A 27,870-nucleotide genomic window follows, 5' to 3' on the forward strand; every position below is an offset into this window, starting at 1 on the left:
TTTATTTCTTTATTTGTACATTTGCATAGCGCACCTAACCCGGGGGCATCTGGGTGCATAACAACGGCTTGCATGTTTGCATGTGAAAATGCGAAACCCAGGACTTTCTGTGCATGACATGCAAAAATCAATATTGCACAGAGGAAATCGCTTTTTTATTTGTATTTTTTATATACAGGATGGAACAATGCTCTTTTGATCAAAAAAGAACATACAATAGATCAGAAATGAGAGTTCACAGGAAGCAGTGAGCTTCTTACAATGGGGTGAGTTTGATGGACATTCTGACCAGGTTGCGCAGAGTAAATAAAAAACGGATGGCTTTACAAAGATAAAGGACAATCAACATTAGACATCTATCTTTAAGTGCAGGTAGGTGGCCTACCCATGCCAATTACAGCATTGGCCACTAAAGACTGGGGCGCAGGGTCAGACTGGGGCATAACATTGTCTCGGGTGCCAATGAAAAAGTGACATTTTGTGACAGACAGTTTGAGTAGTACCCAAAAGGGAGGTTGTTGATCAAATCTGATTCAAATTGTGTAGTTTAAAGAATATTTATTCAGTAACACTGGTCAAAACTACCACCCACACAGTAAGCAATTTATCAAAATGGCCCACATTGGCCAAAAAAGTGTCCCACTTTGACCAAAAAACTGTCCCACACTAGTATTTTGCATTTTTGGTTCGGGCATTGCCTTGTTGCCCTACAGGCCAGTCCGAGCCTGTTGGGGTGGTGCCACATCTCATTTACAAGCCTAAAGCTCACACCTCGGCTGGGCATCCTTTGGATTCATGTAGTGTGTACTCACTCATTAGAGCTTTTAAGGCAGTGATGTTCAAAACAAACGACATTGGACATGATACCATTTTTAGAGTCCACTAAATTACAGGCCATGCCATATTTACCTCATGTGGTATTCCAGGACTGCTGCATGAGGTAAATACCACCTGATTACTTGATTACTAGTTGGAATGCCGCACAGCGGTGTCTCCACCCGAACGACGTTGGCACAAATATTTGCTTCCCACAGTCATGGTCCTGTTACTGTACATGAAAGGAGACACTAGCACAGCCCTTCCACTTCAGGTGCAAAACTGCGACGGGGCGAGGTGGGGGCACAAGGGGCGGCATCTCGGATGCTCTCACATTCTCTGCATTAATGCAGAATGCGTGAGAGTGCGTCTTGAACCCTCTGTGAAATTCTATGCATGGTGGTTCCACAGTGAAAATCGCCAAGGTACATATGCACTTCCATCCTTCAAACAGGGTTGGAGGTGCTTTTTTTTAAACATATTTAAATAAGTATAGCATACATAATTTCGGAAACACTACTTGCTGTGTTTCCTAAAATTACTGATGTCGCGTGTCACATTTCCAGCTGAGACTTGCGTTTTAAGAAAACACATTTTTTTTACAAGTAACTGGTGAATGTAATATGTTTTCAAATGTAGGCACTCGTAGTGTTAAGGTGTGCCCCGGCAATTCCCTAAAAATGACTGACGTTATTTCATAAGACTTCTGATGTCTTTTAAAATAACATAATTCACGTTTAGGGAATGACTGGGGCCCACCTTAAGGTTGCCTGAAAAAGATATGTATTCTTAAAATGCAACTGTCAGCTCCAAATGTGGAAACATAACATCAGTGTTTTAGGAAACTGCTGGGGGCCACTTTAAGACTCTTTTTGCCAGGCTTTGAAAGCATATGAAAAAGTGACATGTGAAAAAGGTTTGTTTTCTTAAATGCAACACTCAACTAGAAAGGTGAACTGTTTCTAACCATTATGCGTGTCCCCTTCTTCCCGCAGTTTATATGGTCTTTTAGATAAGACACAAATTCCACACATCCTGTTCCTTCAGCCAACGAAGTGTATAAGCTCCTTTTCCCCCCTTTGCTTTAAAGATGGTCTGTCCTGTGTTTTCTTTATCAGCCATTTCACTCTGCACCTTCTGATGAAGAAATGTGTGCGGCTTCAAAAGCTAATGCATGCTTCCACCTCTGCACAGAATGTTCAGTTAGATGTAAAAGGTGTCAACCCCGGAATCTTGTGCGATTCTACAAATGTTTAACGCGAGATCTTCTCAGACTACGTCTGCAGTCAGTGAAACTCCATTAACAACTATTCTCTATTACCCACAATACAGAGAGAACTGCACTAGAAAGTTATTCTACAGGCAATTACGCTCAATGTAATGCTAATAATGATGTGTTATTTATATAGCTCCTTAATCCAAAGCGCTTTACAGAGCACATATTTACATACAATATCTCCCAAGGCTGAGTTGGCCTCGCTGGGATTTGAACCTGTGGCTTACAGATCACTCTCAGATCGCAGCAGCGAGCGCTCAACCCGCTGAGCTATCTTACTGGCTAGTAGTCACGTGCTAATAAGATGGGCAGGCAGGTTGGTCATCAAGTACAAGGAGCAATGAAGGGTTGCCTGAGGATGTACGGCACATCAAACAGGCTGCTTTTCTATGATGCTGCATGGGGCCTGGGACGGTAGGGTTGGCACTTTGCTTGAGGGACTGTGGACCTCACACGAGCTCGCATAGCTGGGTCCATTCTGAAGCATTTTGCCTGTATTATTCGTGAAAAGTTGAGGTCTAAACCAAGCGTAGTAGTCAAGAGGATACGCACTACAATGCCTTAATTCCAAGTCTGCTTGTTACAGGAAGTCAAGTAAGAGTGCCATCCACTGTCACACCTTCTTCCAAGCTGCCCCAGCCATCATTGTCCTCATTAGAACATTCCAATGTTCAGACATGCTATAACATCACCCTCAGCTCCCATCTCACATCCAAACATCCAGAATACCTAACATAGGATCAACGTAGCATCAGTGCCCACGGTTACGCAATGCAGGAGTTCCTGCTGGTCACACTCAGAGCTTTACCCTATGGTTTAAGTATCTTTCCAAAATACAACTCTTAGCAATAGGAACGATAGGACAGAACAGGATGTTTGTCATAAACAACACCAACATTTATCTTAAAATCACAAACTCTTCATTGGCAGCCAATCTGTTCCAAGATCCGGGTCAAATTGCTTTGCTACACCTGCAGAGGTTTCCAACAAACTCTGGCCAACTACATGCTGTGCAAAACCTCTCTCTACATTCCATACTACACCTGCTGAGATCCGAAGACTGCATTTTCTGAGACCTTTTGCAACTCTATGTAGGGCCTCATCATGAGTAACCAGGTCTGGCAAAAAAACAGGAAAGCATGCCAGTAATACCGGCTGTGACCGTTTTTTCCAGACTGGGTTACTCTGAGTCTGCCGTTAGGGGCAGGGAACTACTGGCAGAGCTGAGCTGCTGGTGTTCAGGCCCCTACCAGCGGATCATTCACTGAAGCACCAACATTGTTAGCAATGGTGCCTGTGCTTTAGTGGTTTCCATCCCATGGAGTCTGATTCGACCCCTTGGGATTGGGAAGTTACCGTTCCTCAACCACTGCCCATAACATCCCGGTAATACCAGGATATTGGGCGGTAGAAACAGTAAGCCATAGGTGCCACTAAACTGCCGGTGATACCTGGCAACCTCGTCATGAAGCCCAGTGACCGCTCAATTGCAATTTGAACATTTACATTTTATAAGTCTTATGCTCTCTCTGGTTCTACTCTCCCTTCTCTTCTTCCTGGCATTCCCTAGTTTTCTATTGTTCTACTCTTGGAATTGTGGTGCCTAGAGGTTATATGTTTGTGCTCTACAACTCAATCAACATAAAGAAGATCTGCCTCTCAAAGCGGCCTCAGTACGAGGATGTGGTCCTCATAAATAGCCAATGTCTTGGTGGCGAGGATGCAAAGCCAATGAAGCCCCTCCTTTTGTAGAACTGAAATCAATCAGTGGCCAATAAACACAACCAGTCACTAAGCTCACAATGCACATTCATTCTAAGATAATATGGGAAGAGTACTAGAGAGGAACCAGAATTCAAATTGCAGCCAGATCTCTCTTACTTGTCACTTGGTGGTCTTGGCCTGCCGGCATCCATGCAAACTGCAGTGTTTTGCTCTGTGGATCAGCTGAAACCTTTCTGGATTCTACGGTGAGAAAGCCACATCTCCGTTCCGTAGTTCTGTGCAAACTTTTGGGATCTTCTTTGATTTCTTTTTGGACAGGACCAGACTGACCATATGTAAATGTGTATTTCTCCTGTGTACAAGGTACATTAAGCTAAAACGTGGTTGTAGACTCTTCTAAGTGGGAGCCATCCCGCAAAATAGGTAATTTGACCATATTTGTTCTCAGTCGAGGAGCTCCCACATGTCTGCACATTTTGAAAAACTTGGGGCTTCACACTAAATTACCCAGGGTAATCCCAGCGTGAACCCCTGTCTCACTGTGATTAGACAGGCACAGCTTCACCTCACTGATGAGGTCCAAAGAGGTTGAAGCATGTGTCTGGGACGGCCATTGACATGCTTGTTGGGAAAAGAATGTTCCTGGCATTTTGATGCAGGGCTAACCTTGTGGGTGGGGCTAGACTGATGTGCAAATGAATGTTTTGCCTCCGTGAAAGGTACAGTGAGCTAAAACAAGGCTGCAGACCCACCTGAGTGGGAACCATCCCATAGAACAGGTTATTTGGTTGTGTTCATTCTTAGTCGAGGGATTCCTACATTTCTGCAATACAGCATTTCTGGGATCAAATCTGGAAAATAGAACACTCGCAAACCCTCCTTTCTATTTTCTTTTAATTTAGAGCAGGCAGCCATAATAGTCCTCTCTTTCTCCTGTGACATTTTGAGTGATTGTTTGTTGTCTAAGGCTTTGGACGTGGAGGGATATGGTCCTCAGATAGCTGCTGGCCTTGGGGACATTCAAATCAAGTCACTTCCCCTTAGGTGGCTAGAAATGCAGCTAGATACTGCAGTCTGGGTTAATGCTCAGTATGTGACCTGTGGTGCTCCAGATGATTTTGACTACAACACCCATCAACCCTATTCCTGATAGTCAACGGAGACAGATCACAGAAGATCAAAACAACTGGTAAGTCACAGATTGAAGAGCCCTGAGCCACAGCAGATGCACGCCTTTAAAGAGCCTACAGGCTGCAATGGTACATGTCTGTGGCGCATGAAGAGAGCACTCTTAAATCCAGCAGCAATTGCAGATGAGAATAGCATCTGCCAGACGTTGCTCTAAATAGCACAGAAAAGAAATTAGAGCTCAAATGATGATAGAAGCTATGAGAACTAAAAACAAGCAGCCAGGGAGCATTGAGAGTGAGGTGGACGAAAAGCAAGTGGTAATGATATGATATATGATATGATATGACATTTATAACGTGTCTATACACAAGTGTTTCAAGGCGCAACGAGGCAAGGGGTGGGGGTCAGAGGGAAGACAGAGACAACGATCCTACTAGGCCAGGTGAGATTGAGATCGCGCAAGTGCAGGGGAGGGGGAAAGGGGAAAAGTGCAGGGGGAAATGGGAGGGGGCAATGCAGTACATAGGATAACAGTAAAAAATAAAGTGAGAGAGAAATAATGGAAACAAGGCGGAGAATGCTGTAAAGGAGGGTCCCAGCAATAATGGCAGGAATAGAAGGAGCTCAAACAAGGAATAGGGAAGATGTTTACTTTTGTCTGAATCCGAACAAATATCAAGATGGCATTTACTATTTAGACTTGTTTCTTTGGAAAAATAACAAGACAATGCTCACCCGTTCCAATGATCCTTTCAATTTTTATACAAGAATTATCCAGTTCTTTCGCAAACAAATGGACGGCCTGCATAGGATCCTCACACGTGTCCGGGTCAATGTATGTTCTTCTGGTTGGTATCTTGACTACATAAAACAGAGAGAGAGAAAAACACACTTGTGAACACATAGAGAAAAGGACCTAAAGATTTCTTTAGAATATGAAAGAGCATCATTAGGTACAGCATAGAGATAATTGCACATATTCCTCAGTGCATCCTTCAGTAGTGGAGGCACAGACCATGTCCTGCATGCTTCTGTGTAATGTTAAGGAATAAGCCCATGGAAACACATGTGTAAACAACTAGCAGTAACGCCAGTAGGTCGGGCATTCTTTTATAGGTCAAAGTGTTTGTTAGTGGAGGAATTGAAGTATGAAGGGATGCAAGGGTGTGACTGTGTGGAAGGATGGTGGCAGCCATGTTGTGCACAGATGCCATTGAGTAGTGGTGTGGTGGTTATGTGGAGATGGGAGGAAATGTCAGTGTTTTGGATTGGTTGGATGGCCATGATTGTGTAGAGTGTACAGTTTTGCCAAAACTATTTGCATACAGTTTGACTGGATGGATTGAGTGTGGGTAGATGGATGGATTTGTTTGAATGGATGAATAAACAAGTGTGAGTAGGCTGATGGATGTATGGGTGTGAATTGATGAATGGGTGTACTAGTGTAAATGAGTAGATGAATGTGAGTGTATGGTTTGGTGGATGGGTGACATAGTACGGATGGGTGCAATTGGATAGATGGAGGGGTTTTATTGGGAATGGGTTTTATTAGGGAATGGGTTTTATTAGGGAATAGGTTATTCAATGGTTGTGGGCAAATGGAGAAGCAAATTAACTCTTAATGATAGAGGTAAACTAGTTCCAGTTTCCTCATAATCAAAATATTAGTTGCATACTAAATTATGACACGTCATTAAGACCCACGTAAAAATGCATTTATTTACATTAGCTTTTGTTCTCCTGCCAACTGTTTCACTAGCGTGCACACAGCCTGTGGTGTAATTGGGTGAAAGTGGTTCAGGAGACCAAAATAAAATGCATGTTCTAATCACAAGTTGATGATCTGTATGTAAAATATGGTTTGTTAAAATTAATGTCATTTACAAACTGTTAAGCTGGTTGCAATAAAATCAGTGCTGGAAAACTGCCTTGCTGCAAACCTGTAAAGGTGCACATATTATGTCCACTTCATTTGTAGCATAAAGTTATCATTCTCCTGGAAATGTTCATCTATCAGGATATTGCAATAGTAACTGGGCATGCCTGAAGGACTTAAAAACTACAATGCATACAAAATGCGGTGGCCAGATTGCTTCTCAAACTACCCCGAAGAGAACACATCACACCTGTGGGATGTTCTAACCCACTAGTCTATGCCCTGCAACATCACTGTGCGCTGCTTTCATCAAAAACAACAGAATGGCAGCCGAAAAGCCTTATGTGTGCTAAAAGTCTCTGAGAAGTGTGCAGGGAAACCAAAAAATAGGCCACCAATCCATTTTTGCCTATGTCAGTGGTAACACAGGAGACCACACTGCCAAACCTATCATTGGGCTGCCCGCAGAGTGAAATGAAACTACTTGAAAAGGCAGTCCTGCATTGCCAGGAAAACCTAGAAGTGCCTAAAATCCATTTTTCCTTAGCTGTTCAATTTGCAAAATAATGATGCTCAAACATCAGAAAAGATCCAACATCCTTGTTGGGTGTTAAACATCACTTTATTTAAAGAATCCACCTAAGCACAATGTCAGGAGAAGTACATTTCATCACAAAATTATCCCCTTTCAATAAGGTGCTTGCATGGAAAAATATGTCACATATGGGTGCAGTACTGCCACTCGACTGTGTCAGAAGCACTCATTTACTTAACCTGTCAGTTTAAAACTTGTCTCTTAAAATCAAATTGTGTAAAAGAAGAGACTTGTCATCAATAGCAATATAGGTTGTTACAATTCAATCTCTATGTTTGAAAAAGACTGAAATGAAGAGATCTGTGGGTATATTTGTTGAAAATGTAAATTGTATTTTTAGAAAAGACCATTTTAAACAGTGTTTTAAAATTGAACTAAGGTCGGCCACATTGGACTTCAAAGGCACATTCCCCAGATTGCTCAAACAAAAGCATCTTCCCCCCTGCTCTCTGCTCAGGAACTGGCATGGAGTTGTTAATGGAGGTGGGAGGGGATTTGCTATGCTTCTCTGGGAAAGAGACAATAGGCTTCTTGAACTGAAAGGAAATGCAAATTCGGGCGTCAACAGAAACCAACTGCTGGCAGGAAGAGGCCCAGTACTGCTCTGGCCCAGCCAAAACCTTGGAGGCGGGACTAGATAGATATGTGTATCTGAAACTGCAGGAAATATCTTTTTTGAAAAAGACTCATAGAAAAAACTGAATAAAATTGGTAAAAATCTGTAAATATAGTGTTGTTAAAATGAAATTTCTGCTCACAGTTTGAAACTACTCTGAACCCTATGCGATATTCAGAGACCGGACGAGGACCACTAAAATGTTGATGTTGTAGCAATTGTGATCATGCTAGGAATATGAAAGTTTACAGGATTATGCCCAGATGTCATGCGCATGTATGTGGAAAAATCTGTACAGATTTGACACTGGGTAACCACCCAAAAGCGTGAAAAACTGTCAGTTTTTAACCAAAACTCTCAAGAATATGGGACTCGGATGGATAAGTGCTCTGTTAAATCTGTGATGTGAAAATGTATTATTAGCAAGTTGGTGATATTGTAAATATGCTTTATATGAAAAATAGATTTTCTGTGTAGAAACTAAGGGGAGGGTTTTCCCTGGACCATAAACACAGCGTCATCGTGACACATCATGACACTCTGGTTGCTTCTCAAATCAGGAGAGGGGAAATACTCTGACCAATCAGATTCCTAGAGGGTGGGCCTAGTATAATCAGCCTACCCACCCCTTTGGGAAATACATAAATAGGGACTGTTTAGGACATAGAGACACACACATTCACCCATCAACTGATTTACTGGCAAAGCGCTCTGCAGGAGAACCCAGATACAAGAATCCAGAACTCTGAAAGCAGAAGGCCCAATTCCAGAGCTGAACCCTTCTCAGCTGGCCTTTAAAATCTTGCAACCTGATTTTTCCCCCAGACTTCCAAGGGGCACATCAAAAATTGAACAGCCTGGCTGTGCTGTTTTCTGCTTCTAGCCAATAACTCTTGCCAGAACCCAGAGATCCAAACCAGTAGAGCAGAGCTGTAACCATATAGCTGTAACCCAGAACCAACCCGTCAGATCCAGTCCAGAGTGCCGTGCAGAGACCAGAGTGCCATGCTGAGTGCAGAACCGGGTGCCTGAATCCTGTCCGGTGGGCTAGCAGAATTCCAGTCCAAAATCTTTGACCAGATCCTGACGTGCCTATTCCATTCCAAAACCAGAGTTGTGAGTATCTAGCATAGAATTGTCCATAGCCAATCTCTTATCCTTAAGTAATCCTATCCAACCCATTCCAACATATCCAGAACTGCTTGTAGAATCTCTTTTGTTTTCCTTGAATCGTTCCCTTACCCATATAGTCCTTTGATAATTGTAGTGATAATATCATCTTTGCGCTAATATTTTTGGTGGAGAAAGACAAGTGTCTTGGCGGGCAAAAGTCAAAGCGGAGGCGCCGCTGTTCTGGTGGCTGCCCGTTGGGTATCTTGCATCTTCATAGCCTCCCGTAGTGTAAAGAAAATCCTAGTTTGTGATTCAAAAGCGCATCTTTCATTTGAAAATCTTGACCCTTTTTGAGAAAAATCGACCTCTACTAAAACCTTCATAACTTCTGAACCGTACATGCTAGAAACGAAATTTAAGTGTCAGATTGAAGCTAACATCCTCATCCTTCCAAACCGCATTCCTTATTGTTTTTCGGCAATCGCATTTCACGCGCGCTGAAAAGTTTGCCGCGGATTTGCCTTTGGCTCAATTTCGCCACATGTAAATAGCTATTCTTTGCATTCAACCTCTGAATTCAGTTTCCATTTTGCTATCATTCAACCATCATTGCTAGTGTTTACCTAAAGCTATCCAAAGCAGCTCCCACTAGTTTTGAATCCAATTTAGTGATTTAAAGTCATTTTTCAGTGTTTTTCCCATTCATTCCAAACCACATTCAAAAGCATTTGAGCTGTTTTGAAATCATTCCTGTTTCTCTCTGCTTGCTGCGGGGAATTGAGATTGAAACTGTATTGGTTGAGACTGTATATTCCTGAAACCTGTTTTCTCTCTTTCCATCTCTATCTTGCATATTAGGGGGAAATGAGTAGTGTGCAGGGGGAAAGAGTGATTACATTGCATTTTATTGAACACACACAAGTATTATTTTCTGTGCTGCATTAATTTCCTATCATTGCATTTGACTGAACCCACACAAAGTTCTATTCTATGCTACATTACTTTTCTTATCCATATTCATTCTGATTAAAGAGATTGTTGATTGTTGTTATATCACCCAATGCTGATCATTGTATAAATATTAATAGTGTGATATCTAGATATTGTTCAAAATCATTAAACTGTGATATATATATATATATAGTTCAAATCCATAAAATAAATATTTTAACTTTGCAAAACAACCTTCTTCTTGGTTCAGTGAGACCGGGGGGATTCAAAGAGAGGGGCGTGATATAAGGGTACATCATTCAGAAATAAAATAACTTATATACACAAACATATAATTAAGTGTTTCAATTGTGCATCCCCGCTAGGCATTGACTTAGGTGGAGTGCTGGGTTAAAATTACTTACGGATTGGGGGCTCGTCGCGATTTCTGGATTAGATATAGCACTTGTGATAGCTTAATACAGTGTGCTAACTGACAGGGTACATAAATCCTGTTGGGATACCACACTGTGTTACACTGGGAAATGCACCCCTCAATAGGAACCCTCTAAGGAATTGGTCTGTTTTGTAAAAATAAAATAAAACTTCTGTAAATCAGGAAGGAAATCAATATTTCCATAATGGCGACTTTGGTAGAGATGCATATGACTAGAGAACACCTATTGCATACATTGTTTGTAAGGGGTGAATGGACAGAGCAAGATCAGAATGTGAGGTTGCAGGCAATCACACAACAGATCACTGCAACAGGGTTGAATAAATGGCAAGACCAGGGTCCATTACATATGGCCCTGGGTGAACTATATATGGCCCGTAAGGGAAAGGCGGCATATCTATACCTATATATCGGAGCCATACAGGATAAATATGCTGAGGGCCAAGATCTGGCAAACAGGCAACTGCAGGCATTAGAAAAGGCCCAAACTGATCTGGACTCTTCAGAGCAGAGGCTACAGAGGAGCCAGGAGTCAGAAAATGAAAGTAGGCAGTACATAATCAAAATAAAAGAGGACATGGGTATCCTGCAGCAGGAAAAGGCAGAACAGGATACCAGAATGCTGGCCCTACAGAAGGAGTACCAAGAAAGTTTGGACTCCCTACTGCAGAGCCAGAAAAAGCTGGAACAACAAATACATTTCAACAGGGCATGCGCAGAGCAGGTAGTCACCCTGCAAAGCCACCTAGACAGACAGAAAGAAGAGAGTAATACATTAATCCTGAAAGACCTGGACACCCAGGCAGAATTTGATGAAGAGCACCAAAAAACTGGTGCACTTCAAAGACAGAGGGACGACCTGGCTGCACAGAGCCAGGCTCTTGCTCAGGAAAGGGACACCTTAGGCCAGGAAGTCTGCTATTTAAAAGAGAAACTGGAAGAAAATCACCTGCCCCTTCAGGGACTGGGTGACCTCCAAAAAGTCCATCAAAAATGGTTAGAGCACACCAGGAGGGTGGAAGATGCTCTAGCAAGGAAGGTCCAGGCCAGTATGGACAGGACTCAGGAGGTAACCCTCTTGCAGCAAAGACTGGCCCCGTACTCAAAAACAACCCAGGAAGCACAGAGAGAAAATGAGTGTCTCTGTGAGAACAATGACAGGCTCCACAGGCAGGTAGCCATGCAAGAGAGATTGATAGAAACTAGCAGGGCCTTGATAGAGGAACAGAAAGCTCAGGTTCTTGCATGGCAACAGGGACTGATAGAGATGAGGTTCGCTGGGAAAGGGAAACACCTGAGCATAACCTCAGGAACCATAGTACAGAGGCCTTCACCTCTTCCAATCCCTGGACTCTGCCACCCCCATGTCCACTGGCGCACATGAGAAAGGGGCCACGGGGATGTCAGATTGCAATCCAATCAGAAATATGGTCTTATAGACCAGCACCTCCCAGGAATGGATGGGCGGGCATCTGCGTATGGGTACCCAAATACTGTGAAATTTAGTGGGGAACTCCATGAGAATAGGTGCCCAGCTAGGACAGGGGGGGGGGGGTTCCCATCAAATCCTGGGAGCAAGGAGGAATCAGAAGACTCCTCTGAGTGCCCAGGACACAGGAGACTAGGTCCTCACATCTGCCAGCCATTCCCAGCCTCACAGAATCCGGGAGAGCCTAGAAGACCAGACGGGCACCTCTAGGAGCAGTGCCTATGAGTCAGAATAGGAGTGGACCAGGGTTACCCGAACCAAGAAGGCCAATAAGGCAAAAAGGGCCTTGCTTAAGGACCCATTAAAGCAAATCAAAGCAATAAGGAGTGTCATCATGCCCTATCATAAGAATGCAAAGTATTCTGTTTGGGAGCACTTAGAGCTCTTTGAGCAGATGATGGAAACTTTCCATTTGAAGGACAGCCAAAGCTGTATTCAACATGTAAAATGGACCTTCTCACCAGAACACTCCAGCTTCTTGGTGGGGCTGGAGGACTAAAATCATTCTAGATGGTCCACCTATAAGGCGGCCATCTTGAAGCATTTTCTTTGCATAGAAATCCTCAGGAGGCTCGCAAGGCAGCCTACAACTTGCAATGTGGGGAGGATCAGGCCCCACAAGAATTTGTGCAGGAATGATAACGTGCCTTTGTGCAGACCACCAAAAGGGGGCGCACGGACAGCAAAGAATTTGTGAATACTTTTTTCTACGCTCTCCCCAAGTACATCATGACCCAGCTAGTGAGAGATTTTCATGAGAAAAGATCACTAGACTGGGTCATTGAACAGGCCACACAAATTTATGAGGTGCAAATGCCCATAGAAAACAAAAATAATGCAAAAAGCCCCAAAACAACCAACACCCCTGCTGCTGCTAAGGTGGCAGAGGTGAAGGTTGCCCCCATTTTAGATGTAGAGTCTAAAAACCTGCCTGCACAAAATCAGAATAATCCCAAGCCCAGAAGGCCCTCGGGCCAGTCACAAACAGGGAGCCAAGGAGGTAGTCCCACAAATGGGATCTCTCACTCCCCTGACTACATAAATCCCTGCTACAAGGGGAACAGACCCATCCTGGGTTATGTGTGGACTCCTCCAGCCAAAGGGGGGGGGGATCCAACCAAACAGCAGCTAACCCGGGGAACTTCCCTCCTCACTTCCCACAGGAGGGCAGAAATTCCTCAAATCCTGGACAGAACTTTTTCCCCAGGTGCCCACAAAACTTTCATCCCCAAAATAATCCATCCTTCTTTCCCCACTTGTCTGAGCCCAGACAACCCAATCCGGGAGAGGGGAGGCCAAGGGTGGAGGGGTACCCAAATTTTCCAAACCCGGGGTATTTTCAGAGAAGGGATAGTTACCCTCCCGTGATCAGCCCAGGGGAGACAACAGAACCCCATATCAGCCTGAGCGGGTGTCACAGCTAGAGCGACAGGTCCAAAACATGGCACAGGATCTGGGTCGCATGCTGATGGCTCAACAGAACCCTCAGAGGAGCATGCCGGCGCAGAATGCCTCAAACTCTGGACCTGGTGCTCCAGAGCAATGACAGGGGCAGAACCCCGACAACCCACCGGTTCCCAGGGAGGAGGCACAAGGGGAAGGGGGGTGTAAAGCCTTGGAAGAAGCTTCCTTTCCCACTTGTAAAAAGCCCCAGGAAACCCAGGAACCGGAACCAAAATCTCCTGCCCCTGAAAGTCTGCCACCCAAGGAGCAGATGGGGGGTAGGAGAAACAAATAACCCAAACAGACCCATTTTGTGGAGGAGGTACAAATCTTCCAATTTGAAGGAGAGGGATCCTCAGAGGATCCTGGGAGAAGGATCTTCTCCTTCAGAGATGGGGGAACTCCTCCCAAAGAAAAATGGGTCCCAAAAGATCCAAATCCAGAGTGGGTAGATGTGGGGACTGAGCTAGCGACGCCCATCATCCAACCCAAGAATCAACAGCACGAAAATCCCCTGGTTCAAACCCATCCTGGTGACTGCCTCCAAAAAGGGGGGCATGGGGATGCCGCCCAGAACCGGAACCAGGGCAACCCAAAACTTCTCCCATATCTATTTGCCACCTTTTATTTTCAGATTCCCTAGACTCCAAACAGAGTGCTGCTTAAATCTCTTCTCGATCAGTGTCCAAAACTAGAAAACCAACCCACCATTTGTCCAAAAATGTACATTATCTGTGCCCCCTTGAGGAGAAGGAGGGAAGATTCTATGCCCCGGTCCAAATACAGGGGCAGGGTACAATTTTGGCACTGGTGGACATTGGATCCCAAGCTACCCTTCTGTCCAAAAAGGCCTTTGATAAACTGAATTCGGGAAGGGGGGATAAATACCAAATTCCTCTAACCCTTCTTCCTCGATAACTTCAGAACTTCAACGGGAAGGAAATTCCCATCGAGGGGACTGCAGATTTGGACATTAAAATTGAGTGACACAAGGTGAAGTACCTGGTCATAGTTGTGACTCCAGAAGGCGCCCCTTGTTTACTAGAGAATGACCTCCTGCGAAGGTTGTCACCCCTTATAGATTGTGTAAACATGGTCCTCTGGACCCAGACAAGCCGACCCATAAAACTAAAACAGAGTGTCAACCATGTTAGTTTAAACGGCACCTGCCACATGGTTGAACAAAAATCTGACCAAGTAGAATTTCACTTCCAGAACAACCAAATCCCAGACGTGACAGTAGTAGCAGTAGGACAACAAACTGGTGATGGGGGGTCCTCTCTATTTCTGAAAATCAACCTTCCTGCAAGGACTGCCTTCCCTTCCTGAAGCCACCAGTCCAAATCAGCACTCTGACCAGGGACTTCTCCACCCAGCTGGAGGAGGCCGCTGAGATAGCAAAATCAGAAGTCTTTCCAGGCTTCAGGCAGGTGGTTGAAAAGAGAGTCAACCTAGCTGATGCCTGTGAGACTCTGGAGCAAAGGCAAAAATTGAAACAAGTTTTCTTGGATTTTCAAGATCTCTTTGTAGTGGACTCAGATGACTGTGGTCGCATCGACATCCACACGACAACTCCCACGGACCATGGCATGACTCCAGTGTTTGTGAAGCAATATGGCTTGCCTCTCGCATCAATGGAGTCCCTTACTGAAATAATTAAGAACCTTGAGTCCCGTGGGATAATCCGTCCAGTCAACAGCACCTTCAATAATCCGTTACTGGGGATTTTGAAGCCAAGCGGCCAGTGGAGACTCTGCACTGACCTTAGGGAGTGTAACGCTCACCTGATTCCCACAGAGGCGCTGATCCCGGCTGGGCTGCTATCGTTTCTTCAATTGAGAAGCGTAGAGCTCGGACGACTCTCAGGACTGGGCTTCCTCTTATCGAATGTCTGACTTGCAGGGTAAGTTTTCTGCAGGTGGAAGAAAAAGGGTTAATCACCGTTTGATGGGATTCCTTCTCCCACCAATCGCCAGTTTTTCCCACAGCCTAGCTTTCTACTTGTCTCGGCGAGCTCTCACCTTAGGCGTATAAATGCTGAGCTCTCCATCCTGCGTCTGGTGCAGGGGTGCGTGGATTCCAGTTACGTCCCTGGATGAGTTCAGTGTTGAGGCTCAAGTCTTTTGCGGCCTTAGTTGTGGCACTGGTGCTGGGATGCCGAAGAGCGATGCCGCCGTTACTGCACGAGCGGATGCCTGTAAGTATACTGTAGTCTTTAGGCTTTAAAAGATGGGCACCTCAATAAAGTCCCTTTTCCTTTGTTTCAGGCCTCGGGATGCTGTGGGCGTAGTTTTCCGTTGCCGCTGCACGTGCCGATGCACGTAAGTATAATGTTCGTTGGCCACTTTTAATGGCACCTCTAATAATGTCCTTTTTCTAGTTTTCAGGTGCCGGGATGCTGCGGGCTTTATATCCGTTGCCACTGCACGTGCCGATGCACATAAGTATAATGATCGTTGGCCGCTTTTAATGGCACCTCTAATAATGTCCTTTTTCTAGTTTTCAGGTGCCGGGATGCTGCGGTTGATGCGGCCGCTTCTGCGCGTGCAAAAACTGGTAAGTTAAGATGAATGCGACTGCCTTCACCCGAACCCCTTTTTAATTATGTCCTTTGCCTTTCAGGTGCAGAGAAGCTGCCGAAGAGAAGGCCGCGGTTAGCTCCGTTGCAATCACGGATGGATCAGGTAAGCGGGCGCGGCTGCGAGCGTGTTGCACTTTTCTAACCTTATGTTTATTCTTTGCAGGTTTTGCCGGTGACTGGATTCCGGGATCTGGTAAGTATTGTTCTGTGTCTTTCTTCATCCACAGGTTGCTGCGCGGAAGCTGAAGATGACTCTGGACCTGGAATGCAGGAGCCGACTCGGTGAGCGTCCTGCTGCTGCTGCAGAATAACGCGAAGCACGTGTTTTCCATCGGGCGTGGTTTAAATAGCAGAGAAGTGCTTCCAGTGTGTGTTCTTCCACCGGTTCCACCCAGGTAAGAAAAGAGTTCCTGAATGGAGGGAATAGTTCCTCCCAGCCCTGATGGCTGGGGACTTCAACCACACTGGATTGTTCTGGGTAAATATGCAGCATGGTCTGCCTCAGGTAAGTCCACCTAAGCATTATTACACTGTTTATCAATATGAGCCCGGTGCCTATGGCGCCGGGACTGAAAACCTTCATGAGCCTGGCGCCAAAGGCGCCAGGACACGGTCCAAAGGGCCCCTGTAGGGGTCTGCTGGGTCCGGAGTAGTGGAAGACGGGTCTGCTTCCGAGGGCGCTGGGCCAGTCCTGGCCCCTCAGGAGTAGCGCTCATGACAGCACCCCCCCCTCAAGGCCCCTCCCAAACTTGTCCTCCCCGGGGGTTTTGGTTTATCGGGAAAGGTTCGGTGAAATTTCTGGACTAGACGAGGAGCATGGACGTGGTCATAGGGGTCCCATGACCTTTCCTGAGGTCCGTAGCCTTTCCAGTCGATTAGGTAGAATAGCTTCGATCTGATGATTTAGAGTCCAAAATGTCTTTTACTTCAAATTCGGGCTCCCCATTCACTTGAATGGGCTCTGGAGGATTGGTCAATCTGGTTCCAGGTTGCATTGGTTTCAAAAGAGATACGTGAAATACAGGATGTATTCTCATATGGGTTGGCAATTCTAATTTAACGGCCACTGGATTAATTATGGCCGTAATTGGATATGGTCCCAGGTATTTGGGGTTGAAGGTGCGAGGCCCTTTAAGCGATAAATGTTTGGTGGACAGCCAGACTTGATCCCCAACCTGGTATTGAGGGGCATTGCTTCGGTGTTGATCTGCTCCTTTTTTGTACCTCTCTTTAGCTTGTTGTAGATGTGCAGTCGCTTCCTTAAAAGCTTGGGTAATAACGGTGTGCAATTGATCCACGGCGGGTGTTCCAAGATCTTGAGGTGGATCAAGGTTGGAGGTTCGAGGATGAATCCCATACAAGATGTAGAAGGGAGTCTTCCCGGTAACCGAAAGAACTGAATTGTTGTAAGCATATTCAGCTATCCAAAGGATGTCCTTCCAGTTACTCTCCGACTGTTGTAGCATGCATCGTAAATATTGCTCGAGAGTCTGGTTTGTTCTCTCGGTTTGCCCGTCGGTCTGGGGATGATGGCTGGTCGAAAGTCTTACATCGATTTGAGCTAATCGACAACAGCTACGCCAAAAGTGGGAAATAAACTGTCTCCCCCTATCTGAGATTAGTACTGACGGGAAGCCGTGTAGCGGACGATGTTTTCAAGAAATACTTTGGCTAGGACTGATGCTGAAGGTAAGCCTTTTAGCGGAATGAAGTGGGCCATTTTAGAAAACAGGTCCACAATAACAAGAATGGTGTTGTACCCGGACAGGAGGGTAAGTCTGTGATGAAGTCCATGGAAAGGGTATGCCAGGGACACGGTGGGATGTCTAATGGTTGCAGAAGACCAGCCGGCCTCTTCTTCTGACCCTTGCTTTGAGCGCACACACCGCAGGACATCACAAATTCCTTTATGTCTTTTCTCCACGAAGGCCACCAGAAGTGTCTCTTCACCTTTTCTGTGGTTTTGGCAATGCCAGGGTGACCCTCAATTAATGAATCATGATAGCAGGAGATTACCTGTCTTTGTAAATCGGCGTGTGGTAGGAACAATCGTCCTTGGAAATAAGGCAAGTCATTGCTTACGGTGAAATCTTTTCCTTTTTGTAACCAGTTCAGTAAGTCTGGTGAGGTTACAAGTTGTTTAGTTTTTTCATCAATATCCTCAATGGATTTTGAAGAAATCAGACCCACGATCCTTTGTTCAGGAATTATTGGTACAGGGTCTGGATTGGCAACGTTATCTCTCATTCCAATTCGGGAAAGAGCATCCGCTTTGCCGTTCTTGTTGCCGGGGCGATAAGTGATCACGAAGTCAAATTCAGCAAAGAATAGAGCCCAGCGAAGCTTTCTGGAGGATTGAGCCTTGGCGGTTTTCAGATACTGCAGATTTCGATGATCGGTGATCACTGTGACGGTGTGTCTGGCCCCGAGGAGATAATGCCGCCATGCCTTAAAGGCTGATTTAATCGCTAGAAGCTCTTTGTCTGTGATGGTGTAGTTGATCTCAGGCGCCGAGAACTTCCGAGACCAGAATGCCACAGGATGCAGTTGGTTAGTCTCTGGATCTCTTTGTGATAGGACTGCTCCCATTGCTAAGCTGGAGGCGTCGGTTTCAACGATGTAAGGGAGGTCCGGGGTTTGGGTGTTTCAGTATTGGCGCCGAGGTGAATTTAGCCTTTAGCTCTTGGAAGGCTTGTTCTGCTTCTGCGGACCATTCAAAGCGTTTATTTTTTCTTAAGAGGGCGGTGATGGGTTGTACCACTCGTGAAAACTCTGGAATAAATCTACGGTAAAAATTGGCAAAGCCTAGCATGCTTTGAACGCCTTTCACGGAAGTAGGAGACGACCATTTGAGGATAGCGTCTACTTTTCTCGAGTCCATGTGGACTCCTTTGGGTGTCAGAATAAATCCCAAAAATTCGACCTCAGTGACATGAAAAACACATTTTTCGAGCTTGGCAAAAAGTTTATGTTGGCGAAGTTTTTCAAGGACCGCCCTAACATGATTTCGATGGTCAGCTTCTGAAGATGAGTACACAAGAATGTCATCTATGTAGACGACAACGCAGACATCAATGAGCTCTCTGAGGACATCATTCATAAAATATTGGAAGGCGGCCGGTGCATTGCATAGTCCAAAGGGCATTACTTGGTATTCAAATAGCCCATACTTAGTGCGAAAGGCCGTCTTCCATTCATCTCCTTCCTTGACCCGTACCAAGTGAAAAGCTCCCCGGAGATCAAGCTTAGTATAAATACAGGCGTTTTTTACCTGGTCAAGGAGTTCCGGGATCAGAGGTAAAGGGTACCGGTTTTTTACTGTTATCTGGTTCAGAGCACGATAATCTATACAGGTTCTGAGGTCACCTTCTTTTTTTGGTACGAAGAACAGATCCGAGGATGCAGGGGACTTCGACGGACGGATAAAGCCATTGGCCAGTTACTGGTCTAAATACTGTCGCAGATGAAGGTTCTCAGGCTCGGTAAGGGCGTAAATCCTACTGCAAGGGGGAGTTGCACCGGGTTGCAAATCTATCTGACAATCGTATGATCTGTGGGGTGGCAAGGTGTTAGCCTGTTCCTTTTGAAAAACATCTTGGAACTCTCGATACTCTAGAGGTAATTGTGGACCGTCAGCCGTTACTGACGCTAGGCCAATGTTGGGTCGTGGATAACAAGTTGGTGTGCACTCTGGGAACTTTATCGTCTTTGCTCGCCAATCAATCTGAGGATTGTGTTTCTCCAACCAAGGAATCCCTAGAATTACTTGGAATTGAGGAGCCTTGATCACGTCGAACACAATTACCTCCTGATGCCCGTCTTGGCCTAGTATCGTCACTTCAGTAGTGGTATGGGTCACTGGTCCGGAGGTGATTTCCGTCCCATCCACCGTGGTAATGACGTCTTTAACCACCTTTGGACAAAGAGGTAAGTTTATCCTGGAAGCCAATTCGCGGTCCACATAATTTCCAACTGCTCCGCTATCAATGTATGCCTTAATTGCATGCAAACGATCCGGTTGCTCTGGGTTTACGAGGACCATTGGCATTATGAAGTGCGAGGTCAAAGAACTGGTTTTTACGCTCGGCAAGCGGACCTCTACACTTGTCGGGCGAGGTCGTTTCCCGGCTCAGGCTTTTCAAAACTCTTATCAGAAGCTCCCACTGTCTTCTTAGGTGGTTTCACCGGGCAATCTCGAAGAAAATGTCCTGAATTGCCACAATAGAGACATAGTTGCATTTGTCGTCTCCTGTCGCATTCTTTCTGGGTTAGGGGACCCTTTACAACCCCAATTTGAATAGGTTCGACGGCTTCAACTCCTTTGGTGTGACTTTGAGGCTTAGGGAACACTCGTGTTTCAAACCTGGATCGATCCGCCTTTCTGTTTTGTAGTCTGTGATCCAATTGGACCACCAAATCAATGTACTCTGAACAATCCTGAGGAGGATTCACTACCTGGGCAAGGACGTCTTTGAGTTCGCCACGCAAACCCCTGTGAAAAAGCGTGATTCTTTTGTCCTCAGGCCATCTGGTTTCCACGATTAGCCTATTGAATGATGCAATGTAGGCCAAAAGATCTTGATTGCCCTGTCGTAGGGAAAGGAGTTCGTTGTCCAGGGCCTGTCCCTGGGAATGCCTTGCAAAAAGTCTTTCCATATTTGCCTGGAAGGTCGGGAAATCACGAAGGATCGGGTCATCCTGTGTAACCAGAGGGATCGACCAATCAGCGGCACTGCCGCTAAGATACGAAAGCACAAAGGCTACCTTAGTCTGGTCAGTCGGAAAGGCTGCAGGTCTACAAAGAAAGTGCAATCGGCATTGATTTATAAACACTGCAAACCTTTTAGGGTCACCAGAGAAGCGTTCAGGCGGGTAGGTTGATTTGAACAGGATTGGCTGAAGCCGCTGGGATATAGCTCCCTCTTGAATTAGGTAGCGGGGTTTGCCCCGCTTGTGTCTGTAATAACTGTCTGGCGAGATCATCAGTTCGTTCTTTTGATATTATCAGTTCCCTCCTAAGGGCATTCGTTTCCTGGCCGGCAGCATGAACTTCAGCTCTTAATTCCCCTAATAACTGGGCCAGTTGGTCTGTGTCGGAAGTTTCCATAGCGCCTGGGTAGGAGGTTATTGGTGGGCTTCGCGTTCTGTAACGCTCACCTGATTCCCACGGAGGCGCTGATCCCGGCTGGGCTGCTATCGTTTCTTCAATTGAGAAGCGTAGAGCTCGGACGACTCTCAGGACTGGGCTTCCTCTTATCGAATGTCTGACTTGCAGGGTATGTTTTCTGCAGGTGGAAGAAAAAGGGTTAATCACCGTTTGATGGGATTCCTTCTCCCACCAATCGCCAGTTTCTCCCACAGCCTAGCTTTCTACTTGTCTCGGCGAGCTCTCACCTTAGGCGTATAAATGCTGAGCTCTCCATCCTGCGTCTGGTGCAGGGGTGCGTGGATTCCAGTTACGTCACTGGATGAGTTCAGTGTTGAGGCTCAAGTCTTTTGCGGCCTTAGTTGTGGCACTGGTGCTGGGATGCCGAAGAGCGATGCCGCCGTTACTGCACGAGCGGATGCCTGTAAGTATACTGTAGTCTTTAGGCTTTAAAAGATGGGCACCTCAATAATGTCCCTTTTCCTTTGTTTCAGGCCTCGGGATGCTGTGGGCGTAGTTTTCCGTTGCCGCTGCACGTGCCGATGCACGTAAGTATAATGTTCGTTGGCCGCTTTTAATGACACCTCTAATAATGTCCTTTTTCTAGTTTTCAGGTGCCGGGATGCTGCGGGCTTTATATCCGTTGCCACTGCACGTGCCGATGCACGTAAGTATAATGATCGTTGGCCGCTTTTAATGGCACCTCTAATAATGTCCTTTTTCTAGTTTTCAGGTGCGGGATGCTGCGGTTGATGCGGCCGCTTCTGCGCGTGCAAAAACTGGTAAGTTAAGATGAATGTGACTGCCTTCACCCGAACCCTTTTTAATTATGTCCTTTGCCTTTCAGGTGCAGAGAAGCTGCCGAAGAGAAGTCCGCGGTTAGCTCCGTTGCCATCACGGATGGATCGGGTAAGCGGGCGTGGCTGCGAGCGAGTTGCACTTTTCTAACCTTATGTTTATTCTTTGCAGGTTTTGCCGGTGACTGGATTCCGGGATCTGGTAAGTATTGTTCTGTGTCTTTCTTCATCCACAGGTTGCTGCGCGGAAGCTGAAGATGACTCTGGACCTGGAATGCAGGAGCCGACTCGGTGAGCCTCCTGCTGCTGCTGCAGAATAACGCGAAGCACGTGTTTTCCATCGGGTGTGGTTTAAATAGCAGAGAAGTGCTTCCAGTGTGTGTTCTTCCACCGGTTCCACCCAGGTAAGAAAAGAGTTCCTGAATGGAGGGAATAGTTCCTCCCAGCCCTGATGGCTGGGGACTTCAACCAGACTGGATTGTTCTGGGTAAATATGCAGCATGGTCTGCCTCAGGTAAGTCCACCCAAGCATTATTACAGTGTTTATCAATGTGAGCCCGGCGCCTATGGCGCCGGGACTGAAACCCTTCATGAGCCTGGCGCCAAAGGTGCCAGGACACGGTCCAAAGGGCCCCTGTAGGGGTATGCTGGGTCCGGAGTAGTGGAAGACGGGTCTGCTTCCGAGGGCGCTGGGCCAGTCCTGGCCCCTCGGGAGTAGCGCCGATGACAGGGAGGTCAACAAACGTGTCCATACTTCCCGATGGCCTCTTCCCTACATTGACCAAGGGCTGGCCCAGATCCAGGGTTCACAGGTATTCACTGCAATAGACCTGACCAATGGGTACTGGACTGTACCTGTCAGTAAGGAGGATCAATACAAGCTGGCCTTTACCTTCGGGGGCAGAAGTACACATGGACCCGGACTCCCTTCAGATACATCAACCCCGGCAATTAATTCAACATTTTTCTACATTTGGCCATGCCCGACCTGGGGGAAAGGGGTAACCTGGCCTATGTAGATGATGTTCTCATCAAAAGCTCAACTGTCGAGGAACACATAGCGGAGATCCATTATCTCCTGACACAGTTGAGGACCGCCGGAGCAAAACTTTCCTTTCAATAGACACAGTGGTGTAGAACCCGTGTCAATTTCTTGGGGCACGAGATTACTCCTCAGGGTCTCTGTCCCCAGGAAAAGAAAGTGGAAGCACTCCAGAAATTGAAAGACCCCACAACTCTGCAGGAACTAAGGACATGGGCATAGGACATGGAGAGGACAATGGGGGACAAATCCCCCCACAATTTTGAGTGGGGGGGGTGTAATGTCATTTATCCCCCCCAGAATATGTATTGTATTGTATTTCTTCTTTATTTATAGAGCACGCCTGGCCATTAAGCAACTGGGCGCTTGCAGAAAATAAGTCTTGAGTTACAAGTACATGAATACGTTACATTTCTTAGGTTACAGGATCATATATTACAAGTTCATATATCAAGCATTTCTTACTTACAAGCGGGGTATGTTACATATATCAAAATCTTTTTGTGTTGCACTGTCGGATGACTTACAGTAAAGATAAGTTACAGTTACAGTGTTTACAATAAATATACAGAGTAATTGGTACAGTTGGGGCATTTAGCAGTCGTTAGTTTTAAGCCAGAGTTTAGCGTTGGCTTTGAACACATGGAAGTTTGGTGTGTCGTGCAGGGATCTGTTTTTGAAGTGGGGGGAGGGGCTGCTTACTATGTAAGCTGCCCTTTCCCCTCTGACCCCCAAAGCATGGGGGCAATACCCTGGTGGCACATGGGTGATCATCTGCCCCCAGGGAAGGGGGGCAAACAAAAAATATATATATATATATTTTTTTAAACGTAGTTTTTGGTGGGGTGGGTGCGGGTGGGACCACTAGCCACCAGGGATTTTTGCAAGGGGGGTGGCCCTCTCCCCCCACCCTAAGTGGATGGGGGCACCTTATGTAGCCCTCCCTGGGGGCAGATTTCTGCCCTTGGAAGGGGTACATGAGATGCCCTCCATCCATTTGGAGTGGGGGGGCCACTGCAAATATTGGCAGAGCCACCCCTCCCATGCCTGGAGCAGCATGTTTTGACCCCCGCCCCTCAGGGAGCAGATGGCCACACACGTGCCCATCTGTCCCTAGGGAAGGGCAAAACAAAAATATATATATTATAACTTGTTTTGGGTGGGGGCGAGGGGCCCACAAGACCACCAGGAATGTTTGTGTTTGAAAGGGGGACGGCCCTCACCCCCACCCTAAGTGGATGAGGGGGCACCTTATGTAGCCCTCCCTGGCAGCAGATTTCTGCCCCTAGGAAGGGGTACATGAGATGCCCCATCCATTTGGCGTGAGGGGCGAGGCCACTGAAAATATTGGCAAAGCCACCCTGCCCCCCAAGCCTGGGCAGTACATTTTGCCACCCCCCTGGGGGCAGATGGTCACACACGTGCCATCTGCCCCTAGGGAAGGGCAAAACAAAAATATATATATATATGTATATATTGTGATCAAGCTACAAGCCGTAGCGAAACGCGTCATCGCCGGGGTTTTCCTTTGTGCTGCTGGGCGATGGCTGGAGGTTTCCACATGGAATTTTAACCTTTGTAACTAATGAAGAAGAAATGTTTTAATCGCAAGATGTTGCAGCCAGTTTTGTGAGAACACGAACACTTACTTGAATTTTGGCAAACAACTCCAGGAGTGCGGCTCATGACCAAGTGGATGGGGGCACCTTATGTAGCCTTCCCTGGGGGAAGATTTCTGTACCTAGGAAGGGGTACAGTACATTAGATGCCCCCTTCCATTTGGGGTGGGGGGAGGACACTGCAAATATTGGCAGAGCCACCGCCCAAGCCTGGGGCAGTATGTTTTGCCCCCCCCCCCCCCCCCCCCCAGGGGCAGATAGCCACACACATGTGCCCATCTGCTCCTAGGAAAAGGGCAAAAGGGGCAAAACAAAAATAAAACAAATTATAACTTGTTTTGGGTGGGTGTGGGGGGCCATTGAACCACCATGGATGTTTTTAGTGGAAAGGGGGGTGGCCCTCTCCCCCCAACCCCAAATGGATGGGGGGCATCTCATGTAGCCCTCCCTGGGGGCAGATTGCTAGCACAATCTTCTCTTTTAGGAAAGAGGCAAAACCAAAATAAAAAAATGATAACTTGTTTTGGGTGGGAGTGGGGGTCACTAAACCACCATTGATGTTTTTAGTGGAAAGGGGGGTGCCCACGGGTGTCTTCTTTTTGGAAATGCATGGGGTTCTCTGTTTTCCATGGTGGCTTCAACACCCTAGGCTTGGGGTTATCAGTGGGTTAGCCTTTTCCCTTTGCGCCGAGGTAGGTGCATCCACAAATGTGAGGTACCATTTTCGTCGGGACACCTGTGGGAACGCGGGAAGGTAGGACATCTGTTGTTGGTGGCGTGTTTCGTGGGTGGGCATCTTATCCATATTCATTCTGATTAAAGAGATTGTTGATTGTTGTGATATCACCCAATGCTGGTCATTGTATACATATTAATAGTGTGATATCAAGATATTGTTCAAATTCATAAGACTGTGATATATATATATATATATATATATATATATATATATATATATATATATTGTTCAAATCCATAAAATACATCTTGTAACTTTGCAAAACAACCTTCTTCTTGGTTCAGTGAGACCGGGGGGATTCAAAGAGAGGGGCGTGATATAAGGGTACATCATTCAGAAATAAAAGAACTTATAGACACAAATATATAATTAAGGGTTTCAATTGTGCATCCCCACTAGGCATTGACTTAGGTGGAGTGCTGGGTTGAAATCACTTATGCACCTGCACTAAAAACACTTCATTGGCTACCAATAAAACAACTAATCAAATTCAAATCAATATGCATCACGCACAGAGCAATCCACAACCAAGGTGCAGAATTCCTGTGAGACAAACTACGCTTACATCAACCAACAAGAATGCTCAGATCAAGCAACAACATCTGCCTGGTACTGAAACCCTATAACAAACGAAAACTCGGAGGATCCTCTTTCTCTCACCAAGCACCGAAAACTTGGAACAACCTACCAAAGAGCATACGTAACACAAGAAACCACATACTATTCAGGAAACTGCTCAAATCCTGGCACTTCACTGTGTAACTAGAAGACCGCCCATAGGGGCACACACATAGCTAAAACAATGATGAAAGAATTTACTGATCCCGGATCCAACCAAGCGATCTACTACAAACAGACTCTAAGGAAGACATTCTACGATATACCACACCATAAACTGAGAGTTAGCTATGATAGGATGAACACACAAGCAGACCAAGATAGAAGGACAAGGATGATTCATAAATAGCACCCTGACCTTAATTACACCAAACTCCAACAGACCAACAAGAGATAAAGGGGGCGGCCGACCCACAGCACCAATACCAGAGGGGGGGACCAGACACATACATCCCCATCATACTTAGTGCACTGTAACACAGCCGGGAATGAACCGTTCCTCACTACCAACAGATAGATGGTCAAGAAAGGAAGCAGCAATTAAGCCTACCCATAGGAATGCTAGTTAAACAAGCTAGACCTGCAAGAACCAGGACAGATAACCTACTAACCCAATTTCAAATCTCTGCATACCTAACTCACCCAAAAAACCCACACAACCATCTCTATCACAGCAAACCGCACGCACTTCACCACACTGCAGCAACAACAAACAAACAACACATAAACAGCACCAACAGCACATGACGTCTCGCCCCAGTCCGATACTCACACCAAAGCTCAGCGCACGGTGGAAAACGAACTGAAGCCGCCAATAGCACACCACTTCTCTCTCACTCTACTGTTCCCTCTTCAACCGACTAACATAACTTGCCTGCCTTCTTGTTTTACAGATCCTTCTGAGCGCCTGGGGACCAACTCTGTTGGTGACAGTGCGCAATATAAATACATTTAACGTTTAACATAATATCACAAACAACAACTGATAATGCAATTGATCTCAGCGCTGATACGACTATGGTACCACCCTTCCCACATTCACTTTAATATGCCTTACTCAACACATGCTCTTTTTTTTTTTTTTTTTAAATTTGTTTTTATTATTATTTACATCGTGCCAACAACGTGGTACACACAAACAACAAAGTGCAATCACACCCAACCCACCCTCCCCCCTCCCTATCCCAACTTGTCCGGGCCCAAACATGTTCCACCGCCAGTTCAACCACGTGATTGTTGTGAGTCAACTGTGTCATCGCCAGAGGAGCTTCCCGTGTTGGGGTTGAACAGCATAACAGTTAGTTCCACCCATTGTAACAGGTCCTCTGAGGTGTCCTGCTTTTGTTGGCGCTGCGCCATCTCCCAGACCGCAGTCTCCGCGTTCGTCCATTTGCGGAGGTCCTGCCACCATGTCGCCAGGCAGGGGGCCCTCGGGCGCTTCCAGTTCATTGCAATGCGTCTCTTCGCCAGTGTATACATTAGGTCTTTTAGTTTGTTAAGCGGTCTGTTCTTCTTGCTTCTGGGGTATCTACCAAGGATGCATGCTTTTGGCGTGTGAACTTCCAGGGTGATGTTCGCCTCGGCCACCCTCGCTTTGACCTGGGCCCAGAAGGACTGAATAGCGGGGCATCCCCAAAACATATGTGTCATCGCCGCCTGGGCTTCGTTGCATTTGGGGCACCCTGTATTCTCAGCACCGCTAAATCTAGAAATGACATCAGGTGTGAGATACGCTCTGTTCGTAATGTAGAATTGGATGAGTTGGAACCTGGCATTCCTGGATACCTTCTTGTGGTATATCATTATGGCCTCCCACTCCTTGTCTTCGAATTGTGAACCCAGTTCCCGTTCCCATGCTGCC

The 27,870-nt window shown here is 46.2% G+C and overlaps 1 protein-coding gene across 1 annotated transcript in view; it reads right to left on the reverse strand.

Annotated features, from left to right (window-relative positions):
* Positions 1-27,870, reverse strand: part of EPHA10 (EPH receptor A10) — a 1,411,836-nt gene that overhangs the window by 303,994 nt on the left and 1,079,972 nt on the right. Inside the window, exon 10 of the mRNA XM_069622653.1 lies at positions 5,684-5,809. Within this exon, the coding sequence (XP_069478754.1) occupies positions 5,684-5,809 (126 nt within the window). The remainder of the gene's footprint in view (positions 1-5,683; positions 5,810-27,870) is intronic.

The sequence above is a fragment of the Ambystoma mexicanum genome, chromosome 11 (assembly GCF_040938575.1).
Source record: "Ambystoma mexicanum isolate Mex_15411 chromosome 11, UKY_AmexF1_1, whole genome shotgun sequence".
NCBI classification, from domain to species: domain Eukaryota; kingdom Metazoa; phylum Chordata; class Amphibia; order Caudata; family Ambystomatidae; genus Ambystoma; species Ambystoma mexicanum.